Here is a 20035-nt window from a genome sequence, read left to right as displayed (position 1 = left end):
TATATTATATCATAGTGTATGCTAGTGCGAATAAGGAAGTCTCCCACATTCCCTGTGCCTAAATACCCAAAGTGAAATGGAAAGAGCATTAATTGGTTCTTTGTGTCTGTATAAACAAATTGGGTAATTTGGTCACCCCTCTTTCTACTGCCCTCCCCCCAAACACACACATAATATTCTGTCTTTGGAGAAGCAGAAGGTCTTGGCCTTAGACATTCATATGACTGTCTCCACTTTACAGTTACCTCACCTTACTCAAGTAGATGAGGGTCAGTATACCCAGCTAAGAGCCTTTTCCCTCCTCCAATGGGTGAAGCCCTCCTGGGTTATATAATGGAGGCTGATGACTCTGCAGTGGGGGTGCATAGAGATTTTTGCACAGGTGTGAAGCTCTGGGAGGGGATGTGTATTTAGCTGGTTCCTTCCTCTCCTAGTCTGTGTATCTTTCTCATCCTGGCTGCTCATTTATTCAGCTCATCTGCATGTCTGCCAGCGATGTATTGAGAAGAGAAAGGACAAATCACCTTCTCCCTTAGACTCTAAGCTAGGCGGGTGATTTCCAGTGTCTCCTAATGGGCTGTCTTTTGCTTCCCTCCCCCTGATCAACAGTGAGAGAGAGAGAGAGAGAGAGAGAGAGAGAGAGAGAGAGAGAGAGAGAGAGAGAGAGAGAGAGAGAGAGAGAGAGAGAGAGAGAGAGGGAGAGAGAGAGAGAGAGAGAGAGAGCGCGTTTGGGGGAGGGATGGTGGGAGTGGAGAATGTCTTGAACTGCAGAGGGAGGGTTAGAAAGAGCAGAGGCTCCAGTGATTTTTAACTCCTTCCTCCTCAGGAAGAGTGTAGGTACAGCAGCGAGCTGAAAGAACCTCTGTGAATCCCACCCCACCCCCACCTGTCCCTTAAGCTGTTCCCCAAACATCAGCCACGCGGGATCTGACATAACCTGGTTGGGTTGGGGGATGGGGGGGAGCCCAATGTGATGTGTGATCATGCTGTGTTGCATTCTCAGCTTCTTTCCCTGTTAATTAAAGTTGGAGAAAGGGAGAGGGAGTCTGCTCAGGAGAGGAGGCTCACTCAACCAGCTGCCCTTGATTCCACTCCATTGTCCTCCTAGGGCCAGGTGTGGATGCCTCGGCATTGATGGAGCCATAAGGAAAGGTAAAGAATCCGCTGCTCTTTTTGTGTGTGTGTGTGTGTGTGTGTGTGTGTGTGTGTGTGTGTGTCGGCATGGGGGATTGTGGGGGTGGGCAGGAGCTAGGGCCAGTGATGGATGCTGCAAGCGGCTGAGGGATATTGATTGTGGACTAGTCAGCATATCTCTTGCCTCTGATCTCTTATTCCCTGCCCTTGGAGCAGCTGCCCCTGCTGCTTCTCAGGGGGTGGCAGGGTAACTGCTCCACAGAGGTGAGGGGATGGATGCCCGGACAGTGCCAACCGTGACTGCCATGGAGGTGCCCAACATCAAAGATTTCCATTGGAAGACCCTGGCCCCATTGCCCAGTCGTCGGGTCTACTCATCTCTGGTGGAGGCTGGAGGACAGGTCTATGCCATAGGAGGCTGTGATGACAACGGGGTCCCTATGGACTGCTTTGAAGTCTACTCCCCTGAGGCTGACCAGTGGACTTCCTTGCCCCCCATGCCCACAGCCCGGGCCGGGGTGGCTGTCATTGCCCTGGGGAAACGGATTATGGTGATTGGGGGTGTGGGGACCAATCAGCTGCCCCTGAAGATTGTGGAGATGTACAACATCGATGAAGGCAAGTGGAAGAAGAGGAGTGTGCTGAGGGAGGCTGCCATGGGCATCTCCGTCACTACAAAAGGCAAGCCAGACCAGGATTTGGGCACAGAGGGGCTGGAATAGGGCAGGAAATCAGTCGGACAGGCTTGTGAAGGGTTAGAAAGGGAAGAGGATTTTGAGTTGGGTTTAGAACAGTGGATCCCCAGTTTATTCCTCTTGCAACTTTTCTGAAAGCTCCCAAAACCCCTCAGGCCCCCTTGCTCTCCTCTCACCCAAACAAAAAAGGTACAAAAGCCTGAATTCTGCCTCACAGGTGTCCCAGCCACAAATAGCTGCTTGACACTCAGTAGTTTTGAACTGATTTACCCAGCATAACAGCACATCATAAAGGCTGAAAGGGGGAGAGTCCAGGTGTCTAGAGACAACCAATCACTCTGTAGCTTGAGCTAAACAATCTGGATGGAGCTCTCTAGTTATTTCTCCTACCACTCCTTTCCACCTCTCAACTTCCCTGTGCCCCCAGTGGGAATGCCAACTTTTGTTACAGAAATATCAATATAAATCGAGAACTGAATATCTATAAGAGTACTTTTCAACTACAGGCTTCCATCTAATCTCAACATTTTCCCTTTATGAATAGTCTGTCAAGAAATCCTCAAACACTTATTTAAGTGCCTCCAGAAACTATATTAAGCCTTGGGGATAGAAAAAAAGGCCAAAAAAAAAAAAAGCCAATCCCTGCCTTAGAAGGAAATCATATTCTGATAAGGAAGACAACATGTAAATAACTTAGTACATATAAGATATACACATATACAGTGGATAGAGGGATCAGAAAAGTCCTGCTACAAAAGGTGGGATTTTGTTGGGTCCTGAAAGAAGAAGCAGAGGTGAGGACGAAGAGTGTTCTAGGCATGGGGAACAGCACAGTGTAAAAGTACAGAGATTAAAGTGGAAGAAGGAGCAAAAAGTGGAAGAGAACAAAGATTCATTGAGTGCCCACTACGCACTAGGCACTATCCCCAGAAAATATCTTATCCATATTTTCTTTTCTGGTGCTTCATTTGGACTATGGTATGTGAGGTGGAATTCTTTCTTCATTTTGTTATAATCCCCATTTGTCCTGGGCCCTGTCAAGTAAAGCAATTGATCAGAGAAAAGGAGACTTTCTCCTATTTGGTTCCCAAAAGGAGAATTTTATGGCTTTCCTTTTGGCTGTCCTTAGTTGAGGAGGGAAAGAAGTCAGAGTACAGAAAGCATAAAGTCACCCTAGGCTAGGTGCTCTGGGAACTTGACAGAGCTGGCTTAGCTGCCGAGACTGGCAGGGGACATTAATCATGCCACCAGAGTGGCACAGACCCAACTTCTGTACCAAGTGTGCAGGACATTGCACAGGAAGGAAACCTTCAAGCTCCTGACTTCAGAGGGAGTTATATGGGGCTTCAGATTCACTAGCAAGTTGTCCATAATCCTGACTGTGGTCTATCTCTTTAGATTACAGGGTATATGCAGCAGGAGGAATGGGGCTGGATCTCCGCCCCCATAACCACCTACAGCACTATGACATGCTCAAGGACATGTGGGTATCATTAGCCCCTATGCCCACCCCAAGGTATGCTGCTACTTCCTTTCTCCGAGGTTCCAAGATTTATGTGCTAGGTAAGAATGGGCTACATGTACACTTGGTGTACTCTAGGAGTCAGTTTATCATCTCTCCACTTTGGGGAATATACAGAACCATCTTCTAGATCTTGTGGAGCAGGGCAGAGATACAAAGCAAAAAGGACTCACTGACCTTACCCTCATAGAGCTGTTATATAATTAATAAATATTAGAGTGAAAAGGGACCATCTCATAAATATTTTTATTTTTCAGAAAGAAACTGGTGAACAGAAAGTAAAATAATCCAAGGTCATGGCTTTATGGGGGCAAAAAAGAAAAACAAACTTGTGTATTTTGAGGGAGATTCCTATTTGATGGGGGAGAAAGACAAGGTACATGTACACAATTGAATTTTCAGAGCAACTTATAAATAAGCACAAATGAAAGTCAGCATAGAAAGTCCTTGGACTGGGAATTAAGAGACAGCATTTGAATCGGGACTTTCTCACTAATGCAGCCTGTGTGACCTTGAACAAGTCATTTCTATTTGGGTCCCAATTTCTTCATCTGTAAAATAATAGGGTTGGACTATTTGACCTGAACTATATCTATGATTGTAAAATTGACTGAATATATAAGCTCTAATGGGACATGAGGCTGAGAAGCAGTCAGAAGTGGATATGGGTCAATCGGGATAGGCTCCCTGAAAAAAAATGGTTACTCTCATTTAAGGGAGAAAGAGGCACATTAGTTGTTCTCTCAGGAAGGGGGAGGGGAAGAAAGTATGAAGAAGGAACCATTAGAAAAGTTATAATAAGCTTGTTACACTGATACAACACCCTGGCACCAAGAGGGATGGGAGCTACTCTGTAGGGGCCTTTTCCAGATGGAATCTCCTTCCTTGGGGTAGCAAGCACAAGAAAGGCTCTGCTTTGATCTGAAATCTTTAGATTGGTGGGGGTGGGTAGGGAATGAGGGTCGAATGGGATAGATTTCAGAGGGTCTTTGATCTTGGCTTTTAGGGGGTCGTCAATCCAAATATGCAGTCAATGCCTTTGAGGTCTTCGATATTGAAACACGCTCATGGACCAAGTTTCCCAGCATCCCCTGCAAGCGAGCTTTCTCCAGTTTTGTCCCCATGGATGGCTATCTGTATAGCCTGGGGGGCCTGCGGCAAGGCCGCCTCTACCGACAGCCCAAGTTCATGAGGACTATGGATGTGTTTGACATGGAACAGGGTGAGTCTTTCAAACTCTACACCCACTTATAGAGTCCCCTCATCTTCTCACACCAATCCAATAAAATATTTATTAAGTACCTACTGTGTGCCAGGCAGTATGCTAGATGCTGGGGATAATAAAAATGTACTTCCTGCCTTCAAGAAAGTTAAAATATAAAGGAAGAGACCACATACAAAGGGAGGCAGGAAAAGGAGGGGAATCACCATCACTTTCTTACTTCCAGGACACTGAAAGCTCTGAATGGCTGTCTTTCTAGGCTCTAGCTCCTCCTGTCTGACCTTTTGCTACACAGCCCCATGAACTTTTCATAACTTTGCCACTATCCTTCATCATCTCTTAGTCAAACTTCCTCCACCTCCAGTTTCATCCCTCTCCAATCCCTCTAATAGCTATAAAAAATCATTTTCCTATGGTATATGTGACCAGATTACTCTCCTGCTCCCAAATCTTCACCAGCTCCCTATTGTTTATTGGATAACATACAAACTCCCAGAGCCAGTATTTAAGGTCTTTCAGAATCTGGCTCCAATCCATCTTCTCCAGACTTTTCACACCCTGTTTTTTGATCTTTCCTGATCACACCCTGATTTATGCTCTGCCCCTTGAACAATTTTGTGCATTCATATAGGCCTGTCCATGGAAATCCTTCTCTTTCTTCAAGACTAGGAATTCATGAAGTTTTTCTTGATTCCCAACTGAAAGCATCATCTCCTTTCCTATATTTCTTGGAGCATTTATCCAGATGGCTCTTGCTACCAATTATTATTTTTTATTTGTTACATTTATTTATGCATGGATGTATCTTTCCTATTATCTTATATCTGAATATTTCTAGAAGATAGGATAGTTCTTGGCACATAGTAGGCACTTAATAAACATGTACCAAATAAGTGGAAGGAGGGAATGCTACTCTTGGCAGAAAAAGGGAGCTTGCTATGACTTAGAGCCAGAACCAGGCAAGGGCATAACCAAACGAGACACAAAGCACAAGAAGATACCATCAGGTTCACTAGTAAATAGGCATTTGTATAAACAAACATATTTTAACACTAGAAAATTCCTATCTCTAGGGTAGCTTTTTCCTCCCAGTGATAACTCAAATTATCACATGGGAAACAGCCTGGTGTGATGGAAAATGCTAAATTTGGTATTAAAATATCTGAGTTCACATTTTAGCACTTTCACTTGCTTGTGGTGTGACCTTAGACAAATCACTTAATTGGGCCTCAGTTTCCTCATCTGTAAAACCAAGGGATTGGACTAGACCTCTGAAGTCCCTGTGAAAGATAGCTAGGTATTGTAGTGGATAGATAGAGTTCTGTGTCTGAGTGAGTTTGAATCTGGCCTCAGATGCTAGCTTTGTGACCCTGGACAAGTCACTTAATCCTGTTTGCTTCAGTTTCATCATCTGTAAAATGAGCTAGAGGAGGAAATGGCAAATCACTCTAGTAATTTTGCTAAAAAACAAAACAAAAAACAAATGGGATCACAAAGAGTCAGACGCAACTGAACAACAAAGTTCCTTTGAGCTCTAAATCTATGATTTGATGACACTAAATTGAATGTGGACTTGCCAGATTACACTACCTGTCTGCTTAGGACTCCATCTAGCAACTTGAGCCTCATAACTAAGGCCTAGTCTGGTAAGCTAGGAGCTGGAAGGGTCTCTTCGTTTTTTTTTCCTTTGTTAATCACATTTTATTTTTTATAATAACATGCAAAGATACACATTTATAAACATTCACTTTTATAAGATTTTGAGTTTTACATTTATTCCCTTTCACCTTCTCCCCTTTCCCTATGACAGCAAGCAATCTGATATAGCTCATATCTGTACAATCATACTAAACATTTCCATATTAGTCAGGATGTGAAAGAAAAATCAGAACAAAAAGGAATAATCACAAAAAATAAAAATAGAATGTTTTGATCTGCATTCAGTCTCCATATAGTTCTTTCTTTGGATGTGGATAGCATTTTCCATCCTGGATCTTTTGGAACTGTTTTGGATCATTGTATTGCTGAGAAGACCTAAGTCTATCAAAGTTAATTACTGCCCAATGTTGCTGTTACTGTGTAAACTATTCTCCTGGTTCTGCTCACTTCACTCAGTATTAGTTCATGTAAATCTTTTCAGAGTTTTCTGAAATCCACCTGCTCATCATTTCTTATAACAAAATAGTATTCCATTACATTCCTCTACCATACTTTGTTCATCCAATTCTCAGTTGATGGATATTCCCTCAATTTTCAGTTCTTTCCCACCACAAAAAGAGTTGCTATAAATATTTTTATACATGTGGGTCCTTTTCCTTTTTAAATATCTCTTTGAAATACAGACTTAGTAGTATTATTGGTGGCATTTTTCAGTCATGTCCAACTCCTCATTATATGCACAATTTGATTGCTCTTTGGGCCTAGTTTTCGGGATCTGTTCTCCAGAATAGTTGGATCAATTCACAACTCCACCAACAATGCATTAGTTTTTTGATTTTCCCACATCCCCACCAACATTTACCATTTTCTTTTTCTGTCATATTAGCCAATCTGAGAGGTATAAAGTAGTACCTCAGAGTTATTTTAATTTGCATTTCTCTAATCAATAGTGATTCAGAGCATTTTTTCATATGACTATAGATGACTTTAATTTATTCATCTAAAAACCGTTCCTATCATTTGAACATTTATCAATTGAGGAATGATTTGTATTCTTAGAAATTTGACTCGCTTGTCTCTATTTTTTAGAAATGAGGTCTTTATCAGAAACACTGGCAGTAAAAATTGTTTCTCAGTTTTCTGCTTTCAAAAGGGTGTCTTTCTGCTCAGTGCTCTGTACACTTGGACCAGGACTGAGTTGTGCCACTCTGTTTGATGGCATTACTGATTGCTCCTTGCCAACCTCAACTACCAGCTCAACCAGTCCCATCAAACTAGCTTAGAGTGATAGTTCACAACCAGCAGTAGATGATATTTGCTCTGGAAACCTCAGTGTACTAGCTGGGAACAAGAGGATCAATGTCTAAACTTTGCCCCAGGGGGCACAGAGAGGGGTATGATAAGTGTGATAAGTACTGCAGCAAACTTGGAGTCAAAAGTTCTAATCTTGCCTCAGCCATTAATTTCTGTCGTCGTTCTGCCATGACCAAATCCTCATGACTCCATTTCGGGTTTTCTTGGCTTAGATACTAGACTGGTTTGCCATTTCCTTTTCCAGATCATTTTGCAAATGAGGAAACTGAGGCTCACAGAATTGAGTTTCCCAGGGTCATACAGCTAGTGAGTGTCTGAGGTCACATTTGCTTTATTCACAGCTTCATCTAGTTACCAGACATTAACTACCTGTCTCATTTTAAACAAGTTACTTAACCTATATTTTTGCCTTCTGAATCCAGTTCTTCCTGTGCAACAAGAGAACTGTTTGGTTCTGCACACATATATGGTATCTAGGATATACAGTGACATATTTAACATGTATAGGACTGCTTGCTATCTGGGGGAGTGGGTGGAGGGAGGGAGGGGAAAAGTCGGAACAGAAATGACTGCAAGGGATAATGTTGTAAAGAAATTTTTTCAAAATAAAAAAAATTAAAATAAAAAAAGTTACTTAACCTAGTTACCTAAGCCTTAATTATCTCAACTGCCAATTAAACAGAAGCTCCATAGGAGCAAAGACTGTTTATTTTTATCTCTGTCTCTCTAGTGCCTAGCACAGTGCTCTGAATTTGGTAAGGACTTAACAACTGCCTATTGATTGTCTCATTGATCGAACTATAAATAAAATAATTATAATCACAGTAACTACTTCACGAGCCTATCACAAAGAAAGAAATATGTGTATGTATATATATATATATATATATATATATATATAGGTATATAAAGGTGTTATTATAATTATGTCTTATTCAGTGTTATTCGTATTCATCCCTAGATATAAAAACCTGTTATCCAGAGAATAGTTTTTTTGCCAAAGATTATTTCCATCTGTTTTCTCACAGCATCCTAACAATAACCCTGCACCTGCATGAGGCAGGTAGGATCAGTGTTCTATACTCCTATTTGGCAGATGGATAAGCTGAGGAACTATGAAAGGGGCCATGATTTGATCAAAAACACATAGAGCAAATTGGAGACAAATCTGGAACTAGAATCCAAATTTTCACTGGTCTAGGGCATTTTTAGAGGCAGCAGGGTGGTACAGTGGATAGAACACTGAGCCTGGGACTAGGAAGACCTGAATTTAAATCTAGCCTCAGACATATACCAGCTGTGTGACTCTGGACAAGTCAATAAAACCCACCTACCTCAGTTCCTCATATACAAAAAAGAGACACACTAGAGAAAGGAATGGCAAACCACTCCAATCTTTTTGCCAAGAAAATTCCATGGAAAATGCCTATAGGTTCACCTAGTATAATTGAAGATTGAACAACAGTGCCCTTTGGACAGAAATTTGAATTTACAGGATCTTGAGATTTAGAATGGCGAAGGACATTCTCAATCACTAGTCCACACTTCTTATTTTACAGATGAGGAAACCAAGGTCTAAGGAGAAGAAGCTATTTTCTAGCTCAGGGACAATGTGATAAAACTCTTTGTGGAGAAAGGAGACATAATGGTACAGAATAGAATTGTAGAATATTAGAACTACATACTTCTATCAAACTTTTAGGTTTACAAAGTGCTTGCCTGGTACCTGGAAGACACTTAATAAATGCTTGTACAGTTGACTTTTCTTATGGTGGAAAAAAAAGGAATATTAGAACTAAAAGGGACATTAGAGATTATTTAATCCAATTTCTACATTTTACAGTCAAGAAAACTGAGTCTCAGAAAAATAAAGTACTTTACCTACAGTCATGCGGTGGGATGAACTGGAGGACTCACAGGGACAACTCCTTCGGACATGTAGACATTACAGACAATAGGATTGGGACAAGGCCCTTGTGGAGTATCATGTGGACCTGAATAGAATTAGTTCAAACTCAATTCCACAATCAAGGCTAAATGAGGGGGCAGGGAAGAGCTGTGAGGTAATATGGAGCAGCAGATAGCTGATACTAGGCTTAATTTGGAGTCTGCTGCCTCTGACACTGGGGGACATCACTTCATTTCTGTTGGATTTAATTTCCTCTTTTGTAAAATGAGAAACTGAGGCGAAATCAGTAGTTCTCAAAGCATGGTCGGTGGACCCCACATGTGGTTCCCCATGACTCTTTCAGAGAGTCCACAAGGACAAGACAATTTTCATAATCTAGACTAAGACATCATTTGACTATTATAACCCTCCTCTCTTCTACATATCTGTGTGAGGAGGGATTTTCTTCATATACTTTAATCAAAACAGCAAATCACAATAGATCAAATACAGAAGCCAATGGGAGAATCCAGCTATTTTCTAACAGTCAAATATTAAAGAGATTTGAAAAACAAAAAAAAATGTAAAAACAACAAGACTCTCCTCACTAAATTTCATTTTTGTTTTGGAAACTATTTTTCATAAGCATATGTTTTTATATTAACATGTAATGGATCTATTCTAGTTTTTTAATGAATAAATATTTTAAAATTTTTACTAGCTCTAACTTCTAATAGAGTAAATACCAATAGATGCAAGCCTTACAAATAGAAGCTCTTTGGGGTCCTCAATCATTCTAAGACCAAAAATGTTTGAGAACTGCTGGCTTAGCTGATCTCTATGGCTCCTTTTGACTCTAAATCGATAATCTTCTGATCCTATAAAATCTTTTGGATTTTCTTGGCAAAGATTTCAGATTGGTTTGCCATTTATTTCTGCAGCTCATTTTACAGAGGAGGAAACTGAGGCAAACAGTGATTTGTGCAGGGTCACACAGCTAGTAAGTGTTTGAAGCCAGTTCTGAACTCAGGAAGATGAATTTAATCCACCATTTACATGCTTCAAAGGATGCACTTGGTGCTGGTGAATGTCAGGTGTGAATAGACTCTTGTGTATTTGCTCCCATCCCAGACATCAGGAATTTAGTTGCTGTCTCAGAGGTCGCATTGATTGTTGTCAACATCTTTTCTCTTCCTTTCTTGCATAGGAGGTTGGATGAAGATAGAGAGGTCTTCGTTCCTAAAGAAGCGCAGAGCTGACTTTGTATCAGGATGCTTAAAAGGAAGAGTCATAGTGGCTGGTGGTCTGGGTAAGAATCAAGGCACTTTGGCCAGTACCGACTGGCTGGGTTGATGCCATGGGTTTTAGGGCAGGTCCAAATGAGCAAGGGCAACCATCAATAATACCCTGAAAGTAGAGCTGTCCCTTTGCCCAAAGATCAAAAAACGCCCACCATGGTAGAAAGATGGATTTGGAGGCAAAACACCATTGGTTCTGCTTCAAAGCCCAGATCTGCTGCTCTGCAACAAAACCACATGCATTTAAATGACAGCTACAGGCCAGAAACTATATTAAATACTGGGAACACAAATGAAGAAAATGAAACAAAGATTTGCCAATTCTGTAACATTGGACAAGCTATCCCTTCTCTCTGGAATTCACTTTCCCCATCTTTAAAATGAGAGGATTGAACTAGAGGACTAGACCCTTTCTGGCTCTCTATCCCAGGACTAACATTACACTTAGAATTTCAGCCATCCTCACAGTTACAGGGGATCACTAGGGATCTGAAGGCTGAGTTTGCCCCTTTTTTAGAGGAGAACATCAAGACATACAGAATGTGTTGCATCTAACTCTTACTGGTCTGGATTAGGTAGATTGTTATATTTTCAGTATGGGCATTTATACATTGAAAATCAACAAATGCCACAGATCAGGGTCTAATTTATTGTTGTATTAATTGTCTAGAGTTAAGAAACCGATAGAGAAAATACTGATACCATATATTAATCTTAAAAATTTTTTTGTGTATAATTTTTTTTTCTTGGAGAGCTAAACAAACATTTATCAGCATACTACTGACAAGGGCCTGGCAGTTAGCTACATAGGATCATGGGGCATTGATCCCTAGAATCCTGGTACACATGAGATTTAGACCAAATTATTGTTTTTGGAGGTTTTTTCCACCATTCTGTTTCATTTCTTCCCATTTCTGTGCTCCATCCTTCACGGCTGGCTTTCTCATGATATTTAAATGAGTCATAGATGATTTAAGTCAGAAAGATCTTTGAGAAAATTGAATATAATCCCTTATTTCAGAGAGAGATGGTGAGAGAGAAAGGGGAGACAGAAAAACACAGAGACAGAGAGAGAGACACACACACAGACAGACAGTGAAGAAGAGGAAGAAGAAGAAAAGGAGGAGGAAAGGAAGAGGATGAAGAAGAGGAAAGGAAGGAAAAGAAGAAAGAGAAAGAAAAAGAGGAAAAAGAAAAGGAAGAGGAAAAAGAAGAAAAAGAAGAGAAGGAAAAAGAAGAAGAGGAAAAAGAAGAATGAACATCTCAAAGTGGAATGAATTTTTTAGTATACATTTAATCTCACTAGGTGTCAGGCAAAATTAGAGACCTAGAGATACAAAATTCAAATGAAACCACTCCTGCCCTCAAAGACAGTCTGTTCTAGGGAGCTGGTTTCTGGAGAGTCTGGGGGTTAGGGGCTAGGGGAACTGGAGGCTGGAGGCCTTCTCATACTCAGTTCAGGCTCTTAATTAATTGGCCTACGCTTCAGAAAAGCTGACTGTTGAACTCCTAAGAGGGAGTTCTCTGGTAAAAAAATAAAAATATGAACTACGGGGTCCATGAATTTGGATGGGGGAAAAGTGACATTTTTATTTTCATTAACCACTAGTCTCCTTGTTAATCCTATGTACTTTATTTTATGCATTTAAAAACAGCAATTTGAAAAGGGTGCCCAGGCTTCCCCAGCCTGCCCAAGGGACACAATAAGGCTAAGAAACTCGGCTGTGGTAGGAAGGACCTAAGAAGAGCAGCATGGGTAGGGAGAGGCTCAGCTCCTATGGAGATGAAACTAAGGTAAAATATCAGGGAAGGGCACCAGAGGACCCTAGACTTCAACCTGGAAGAGGTCTGAGAAGTCATATCATTCAACCCCCTCATTTTACATAGGAAAAAACTCCGCCCCAAAAGATTAAATATTTTGCACAAAGTCCCACAGAATTTGAACTCAAGTTCTCTGCCTCCAGATCCAGGCAGCTCAAGGAGTGCTATAACTAGAGGTAAGAGACCTGAGTTCAAATGTAGACTTAGATATTTACTAGCTACATGATCCTAAAAAAGTCACATAAACTTTGTCTGCCTCCGTTTACTCAACTGCAAAATGGAGATAATAATAGCATCTACCCCTTATAGGATCAATCTGTTCAGTTGTACCTGTCTTCACGTCCCTATTGGAGGATTTCTTGGTAAAGATACTGGAGCAGTTTGCCATTTCCTTCTCCAGCTCATTTTACAGATGAAGAAACTGAGACAGACCAGGGGAAATGACTTGCCCAGAGTCACATAAGTAAAGAAATGTTTGTGGCCAGATTGGAACTCAGAGATCTTCCTGAGTCCAGCCCCAGTGCTCTATGCACTATGGTATCACCTAGCTGCCCTGTCTGGCACATAGTAGGTGCTTAATAAATGCTTCTTCCTTTCACTTTTCCTCTTTCCACTATATCACATAACAACCACTCATCTGCTTGTTATGGGTGAACATCCATTGTTATCTATAACTTACATTTCTTTAATGTGTTAGGTTTACAAAACAGCCACTTGTGATGGGCAGTAGGAACATTATTATTCTCATTATACAGAAGGAAATTCACTTATTTGTCTGAGGTCATCAGACTAGTTTGTTGTGGCCTAGATGAAGCTAGAACTCGGACCTCTGGGCTTTAGGTTTAGTGTTACATCACGCCAGCATGCTGGCCACAAAGACCCTCTGGAGCCAAGGATGATGAAATCCAAGAGTGGGATACGGGTGGTGAAACCAAGCAGGGGTTTGTTCTGGAAGACGTAGGTACCCATGCCTTTTATCTGCATTTTCAGGGAACCAGCCCACAGTACTGGAGACAGCAGAGGCCTTCCACCCAGAGAAGAACAAATGGGAGAGCCTGCCCCCCATGCCCACTCCCCGCTGTGCCTGCTCCAGCATCGTCATCAAAAGCTGCCTCCTCGCAGTGGGAGGCGTCAATCAGGGACTGAGCGATGCTGTGGAAGCCCTGTGTGTCTCAGACTCCTAGCCTCGGCCTGGCTCTCCCTCGAGAACCTGGCTCCTCAGAAACTCGTTCCTTGGCAGGGCTGGGGGATTTACTCAGCTTCTTATATGGCAGAAAAGTGGGCAAAATCTCCAGGGGCCCAAACTTCTGAAATCCACCCACCTTCACCAGGGCCTCTCTTCCAAGAGTACAGAAAATGCTCCCTGAAAAGTCACTGAACAAACGTCCAAAGGGTCTCTAGCAGGGACTGTCCCACCTCAGCTATTGAAAGATAGATGGACGCTACCCTGTCCATGCTGTCCATACCCTTCCCATAACTGTCCTTATGGCTGGAGACAGCATTCCATGTCTCCCAGAGCCCAATGCAATAGGCCGTTCCTCCCCTCAGCAATTTGGGGGACTGCCTTAACTCGGTGATAGACTAGGGCCAGGCTTTGTCTGACAAGCAGGGAAAAGAAGGCAGGGAGCTGCAAATGAGGGCAAACATGGCCCTAGGAAAAATGAGACAGAGAAGACATCTCCATAGTGGCAGTGGTGGGGGCTAGCAGAAGCTGAAGAGACCAGCTCTGACAGGCTACAGAACAGGGGCTGCCCAACCAGTCATGGAGCGGATGCTGGATTTACTAAAACTGTTCAGCATGCTGACATCCCGCCGGTGATTCCTCCAGTTGTAGCCGCAGTTCCAGGTGTGTTTGGCCAGCCCTCTTCTCACCACCCCCTCCCCACCATGTAACTTCAGGCCGCCCTAGGATCATAATAAGCACAGAGAAGGGGATCCTCCCAATTTTTGAAAGGGGTTTGCAAAACAAGTCTGGATACTTCCTCTGCTCCAAATTGGAACTAGCAATAGCAGCAACCCTGAGACCCAACAAGAAAATGGGGTCACTGGATGTCCAGGTCTTGAGCAAAGAAACAGGAAACCCCTCTCCTGCTGGGTTTGTCTACATCAGCAACTTCCCAGATGCCAAAGTATCAGTATCAAAAAAGCGATGGATCCGCATAAAGCTGTTTCCCATCAGGATGGCTGACCCAGCTGTTTCTGATGGAGGCTTGCCCACTGAAAGGTGAGAGGAATACAGGCTGGAATACAGGCACGGTGCAGAGATTAGAGACAGGTTAGGGTAAGGTAGGAAAAGGAAGGTGTCCAAGGCTGAGCTCTTTCCTGGGCTGAGCTTGGAGCATTGACTCTTTCTCTAGACAGTCCCACGCTGACTCTGGGAATCTTTCACATCAACCTAAAGACAAGGGGATAGCAGGCCGAATTATTCTATCCTTGAGATATTTAGTGCATGTGGCATTTCGGCCACAGACTGCGGGCCCCCCCCCCCCCCCCATATCACACACAGGTGTAAAATCAAAGCGATCTAATGGGCGTTTCCATATCTGCAGACTTGACCACCAACTTTCTGGCTGACATTGAGGAGGGGCAGGAGGAATCCTTACAGTGATCGGAATGGTTTTAAGCAAATCCAAAAAACTTCACGTCTCTGGTGCATTGTTTTACTAGAGGATGGTCTCTGCCCTGTAGCCTGGCACAGCTGGCACTCTCCCAGGATAGTTTCCAGTCCTCAACAAATTTCTGGTTACAGTCATGGTCCCCTGTCTCCTCCTGCCTGGCGCCATCCTCGTCTCACTATCAAGCACATTCAGTCCTATGTCCACATGTTAGACTTCAGCCCTTCCTTTCCCTCAGGTTTGGAGGACTGTTTGCAAGTCAAGGTTTAGCCCCAGATATTTGTTGGTTTAGGGCAATTCTGCAGAGAGGGCCACGGAGAACAATGGTGGGGGATTTCCTACTCACCAGTGGTACTGAATTCTAACACCCTGTTATATTGGATAAGAAGATAAGGAAATTATGAACTGAAAGAGTTGGAAACCAGATTACCACTCTTATCTCACTGATTTCAGTGAATTGGCATTGTGAGAATAATCTGGCTTCCTGGGGCCTAGCCTGGGGACGGAAACAATAGAGTTCCTCAATTCCTCCTCTCTTCTCAATACCATTCAAATGGGAACCTCTCTCCACCCTAGCTTCCTGGAGAGACCTGAACTTGGACATAAAAGAAAGGAGATGCAGCTCAGCTGCATAGGGGTCTGGTTATCAGACCATTTCCTAGAATGGCCTATTTCCATTTGGAGTTGTTCTGAGCAGGAGCTGAACCCTAATCCGAGAGGAGTGCCCCCTCTTCTTCCAGTTCCCTTCCCCCTGAGGCCTGGTATTAATGTCACTGTTCTCCCAGGACCCTTTCCCTGGGGCAGGGATAGGGATTTCCTGTTGACACTGTGCCATCCAAATCCACCTTGGATGCGTTAATTGCACTTCTGGTTATTAGCAGCAGCACAATGATTAAAGTCTATATTCCTATGTTCTCTCGCACCGTTTTATGGGATGGGAGGTGGGGCAGGATGATGACCACCATGGGGGAAAGAGACACCAAGGAGAGACCCCTTCTCTTAAGCCTCCCTGGGAAAATAGAGTGAAAAACATTTCCCAATCCTTTATGAAGAAGTCTTTCTAATGTCCAGCCTCATCTCATCCTGCTATCAAAGATTAAGAGCTGGAGGGGCCTCTTGTCCACAATGTGTCATCAAGGGACTTTTCGGGGGCACGCGGGTATCTGAGGTCCAAATCCAAGCTCTCTGACTGGGGATACAGCACCTTCTATGCCGGAGCAATAGCCTGCCCTAACATTAGACTTGACCCATCCTTATCAGCCCGAGACTCAAAGACTGAGTGTTCTGGCGTGGAAGCAAAGCTCAGAGATTGGGGGGGTCCCCTACCCTCGCTGTCTCCCCGGTCAGGGCTGCCTCCCTACCTAGGGTAGCTCTGACACCTGCTGGCCACTCAGAACAATTCCATCCCAGCCCCACGGAAAGGCTTCTGAATGTCCGGCACTCGGTCACTGGTGCCCCCTACTGTAAACATGGAAAAATTCGGGGTAGAAACTAAAGGACCATTTGTAGACAATAATTCAGATTTCTATGAAGCTTTTAGGTTTATAAAATCTATATCTTTGCATAACCCTATAAAGCAGGTGAGGGAAGCTGAAATTCAGCTCAGAGAGATTGTTTTGATTTTCTAAAGTCTCACGGGCACAGCAGGAAACTCCGAGAATGACTTGCCCATCCCATGGTATACAAGGCAGGGATCTAATCCAGGTTTTTCCTTGAGTAACTTAAAGCTGAGGTACGGCACAAATCTAAGGTCTCTTCAGTGCAGAAGTACTCAGTAAACAATTCAGCTCAGATATAGGGCAGCTATTTGTTTCTCCACACAAAAGAAATTCTCAAAATCTAAAGACTAATCTAGCTCCCTTCTTATTAACCTTCCTCCCCCCATGCTACTCGGGTATTTTCCATTCAATTCAACAAGTACTTTTAAAAATAATAATAGCTAGGGGCAGCTAGGTGGCCCGGGGATAGAGCACCAGTCCTGAAGTCAGGAGGACCTGAATTCAAATTCTCCCTCACACACTTAACCCTTCCTAGCTGTGTGACCCTGCATAAATCACTTAATCCCAATTGTCTCAGGGGAAAAAAAGAATAAATAAAAAGGTACTCAAGGTACAATTTAGATCAGGTATAGGACAGCTATTTCCTTTCTTCATATAAAAGAAATACATGAAACCCAAAAGCTAATAAATAAATAACTTGCCAGCAGCTGGGCAGAGTACTAAGCCTGGGTCAAGAAAACTCACTTCCTGCGTTTGAACCTGGCCTCAGACCCATTAATTTATATTGGTCTAGCCATTCACATAGTCTTAGTATTTATCCTTTCTTTGGGCAGCCTGGTGGTGCAGAGGACAGAGGGATACACCTGGAGTCAGGAGGACTCATCTTCCCCTGAGTTCAAATCTGTCCTCAGACACTTACTTGCTGTGTGACCTGGGCAGCTCACGTAATCCTGTTTGCCTCAGTTTCCTTACCTGTAAAATGAGCCGGAGAAGGAAATGGCAAAGCGCTCTGGTATCGAGAACCCCAAACGGGCTCACAGAGTCAGGAATGAGTGAAAACAACAAAGAAATCTAAAGCCACTGGAAGCTTGGTGTGGTTCGTGAGCTCTCCCGAGGAGGAACAACTGACCTTGCGGCTGCCTGGAGAGAAACGGTCCTCTCATCACCTAGTGGGGAATCCCCGGCACAGAGCATCAGCGCTGTATTCTCATATCTCCACACTAGGTGGCGCCAAAGAGCGCAGAGCCTTCTGCCTGGAGGCAGGAATTCATTCTTAGTTCAAATCCTGCCTCAGATACATAGTAGCTGTGTGACTCCGGTGAGTTACTTTGTCTGTCTGCCTCAGCTTACTCATCTGCAAAATGGGGATGATAATAACTATCTCCCAGGGTTGTTGTGAGTATCAAATGAGATCATAATTGTAATGCATTTCGCACAGGGCCAGGCACAAAAGCACTATATAAATGTTAGCTATTATTGTTATTAGTAAGCACCTAGCACATAGTAAGCAGTATGTGAATGTTAGCTTTTTATTGTCATTGCTATTTGGGCACTTAGTGCAGTACATATAATAAGCACTATAAAAATAGTAACTATTATATATATAGTACATATAGTGTATGTGTAGTACATATATAGTATAACTATTATAAAGCACTTAAATACAGTACCTGCAACATAGTAAGTGCTACATTATTATTATTATTAAAGAGTTTAGCACAGTACCTGGTACATAGGAAACCCTATATAAATGTTTGTTAGTTGTTCTTATAAAGCATTTAAGCACAATACCTGCCACATAGTAAGTGTTACATTATTATGAATATATTATTATTAAGCAGTTTAGCAGATGGCACATAGAAAACCCTATATAAAAGTTAGTTTGTTGTTGTTGCTATAAAGCATTTAAGCACAGTACCTGCTACATAGTAAGTGCTATATTATTATTATTATTAAGCACTTTGTTACAATACCTAGAAGATAAAAAACCCTCTGTAACTGTTACTTAGTTGTTATAAAACATTTAAGCACAGTTTTTGCCACAGAGTAAGTGCTATATTATTATTATTATTATTATTATTAAACACTTTGGCACAATATTGGGCAGATAGAAAACTCTATGTAAATGTTAGTTGTTGTTATAAAGCATTTAAGTACAGTACCTGCCACATAATAAGCACTATTTACATATTAGGTATTATTATTATTATCTGTAAAATGCAGAATGACTCAAGGTTGTTGTGAGGATCAAAGGAGATAATATTGGTAAAGCACTTTACTGAAGTTTTGTATAAATGCTAGCTATTTTTATTATTAGAAATAGTAGAAATCATCTCATCCTTTCAAGTTTACTTGTTATGATTCTTATATAAGGTGATAAGTCACTGGAATTGATAGGTACTCTGGGAGATTCAGAGCCAGGATTCAGTGGGAGATTCACAAGTGAGAAGGACAAGCCCACTAAAGGACAAGCCCACTAGAGGAGGAGCCCACTCCCAGAGGCAAGACAGATTCATTCCAACTTCCATCTTTGTGCTAGCTGGAGGTTTTGGATTCAGAGGGAGTTAGAGGCTGAAGCTGGCAGAAGCAAAGGACAAGCGACGAGAGCTCTCGAAACCAAGGAGAGAGAGAGGCCTCTAAGAAAGCTACCCGGGCTATTTTGGAAGAGACAATAAAGGACTGGACTTTAATCCCTGGCTGCATTTGAGGTGATTGTTACACTGAACTGAAAGGAAAGCTGCTTCCAGAAGCTCTCCAAGAAACCTACTCCCAGAGAACTTTATATTTTAGAGAAGAGAACATTGCATTTACTGACTGAGTGATTCTTCCACCTCTTGTCTCACTAACACATTCTATTCTGGAAGCTTCCTTAACAGGGACCAAGGGACTACTAGGTTATTAAAGCATCAAGTCCCCTCAGTGAGAAATGCTCATGGCTAGGATCTTTGAAGTGGCCAGAGTGCTCAACCCAAACTTCATGGAATTCAAGTTAGAATATGATCAGCATATAAGAGAAGTCAAACATGAAAGATTGGAGAAGTAAGAAACCCTTCTAGCTGGGTATAAGGTGGATCCTAGCTGATCCTAGAAAAGATCACAACAAATGGGAATGTAGAGGAAGTCTATCCCAGGTATGAATAAGAATATGCACAAATGCACTCAAGGCTGAAGGGGAAGAAGGAGGTTGGGGGAAAAGCTGTTTGGGATTCACCATTTGAAATTAATCAGCTCATAAATACTTGTTAAGTATCTACTGCAGAAGAAGAAGAGAAGGAAAAGAAAGAAGAAGGAGGAGGAGGAAGAGAAGGAAGAGAAGGAGGAGGAGAGGGAGGACAAGGAAGAGGAGGAGGAGGAGGAGGAGGAGGAGA

At 42.5% G+C, this 20035-nt stretch overlaps 1 protein-coding gene across 1 annotated transcript; it reads left to right on the top strand.

Annotated features, from left to right (window-relative positions):
- Positions 1–701: 701 nt before the first annotated feature.
- On the top strand, positions 702–16172 carry KLHDC8A (kelch domain containing 8A). Its single transcript, XM_031937229.1, has 6 exons — positions 702–1152; positions 1351–1815; positions 3228–3392; positions 4358–4573; positions 10642–10743; positions 13544–16172. The coding sequence occupies exons 2-6, from the start codon at positions 1407–1409 to the stop codon at positions 13735–13737; spliced, it is 1086 nt and encodes a 361-aa protein (XP_031793089.1). The 5' UTR covers positions 702–1152; positions 1351–1406; the 3' UTR covers positions 13738–16172.
- Positions 16173–20035: the final 3863 nt, after the last annotated feature.

This window comes from Sarcophilus harrisii, chromosome 4, assembly GCF_902635505.1.
Source record: "Sarcophilus harrisii chromosome 4, mSarHar1.11, whole genome shotgun sequence".
Taxonomy (NCBI): domain Eukaryota; kingdom Metazoa; phylum Chordata; class Mammalia; order Dasyuromorphia; family Dasyuridae; genus Sarcophilus; species Sarcophilus harrisii.
Note: the sequence above shows the minus strand (reverse complement) of the source record. Positions and strands in the feature narration are given on the sequence as shown.

Bases quoted from the DNA above. Each gene is read 5' to 3' on its own strand.
- KLHDC8A (XM_031937229.1), top strand. From the start codon at position 1,407: ATGGATGCCCGGACAGTGCCAACCGTGACTGCCATGGAGGTGCCCAAC. The intron at 3,393-4,357 runs GTAAGAATGGGC...CTTGGCTTTTAG, and splicing joins TTCCAAGATTTATGTGCTAG to GGGGTCGTCAATCCAAATAT. The intron at 10,744-13,543 runs GTAAGAATCAAG...CTGCATTTTCAG, and splicing joins CATAGTGGCTGGTGGTCTGG to GGAACCAGCCCACAGTACTG.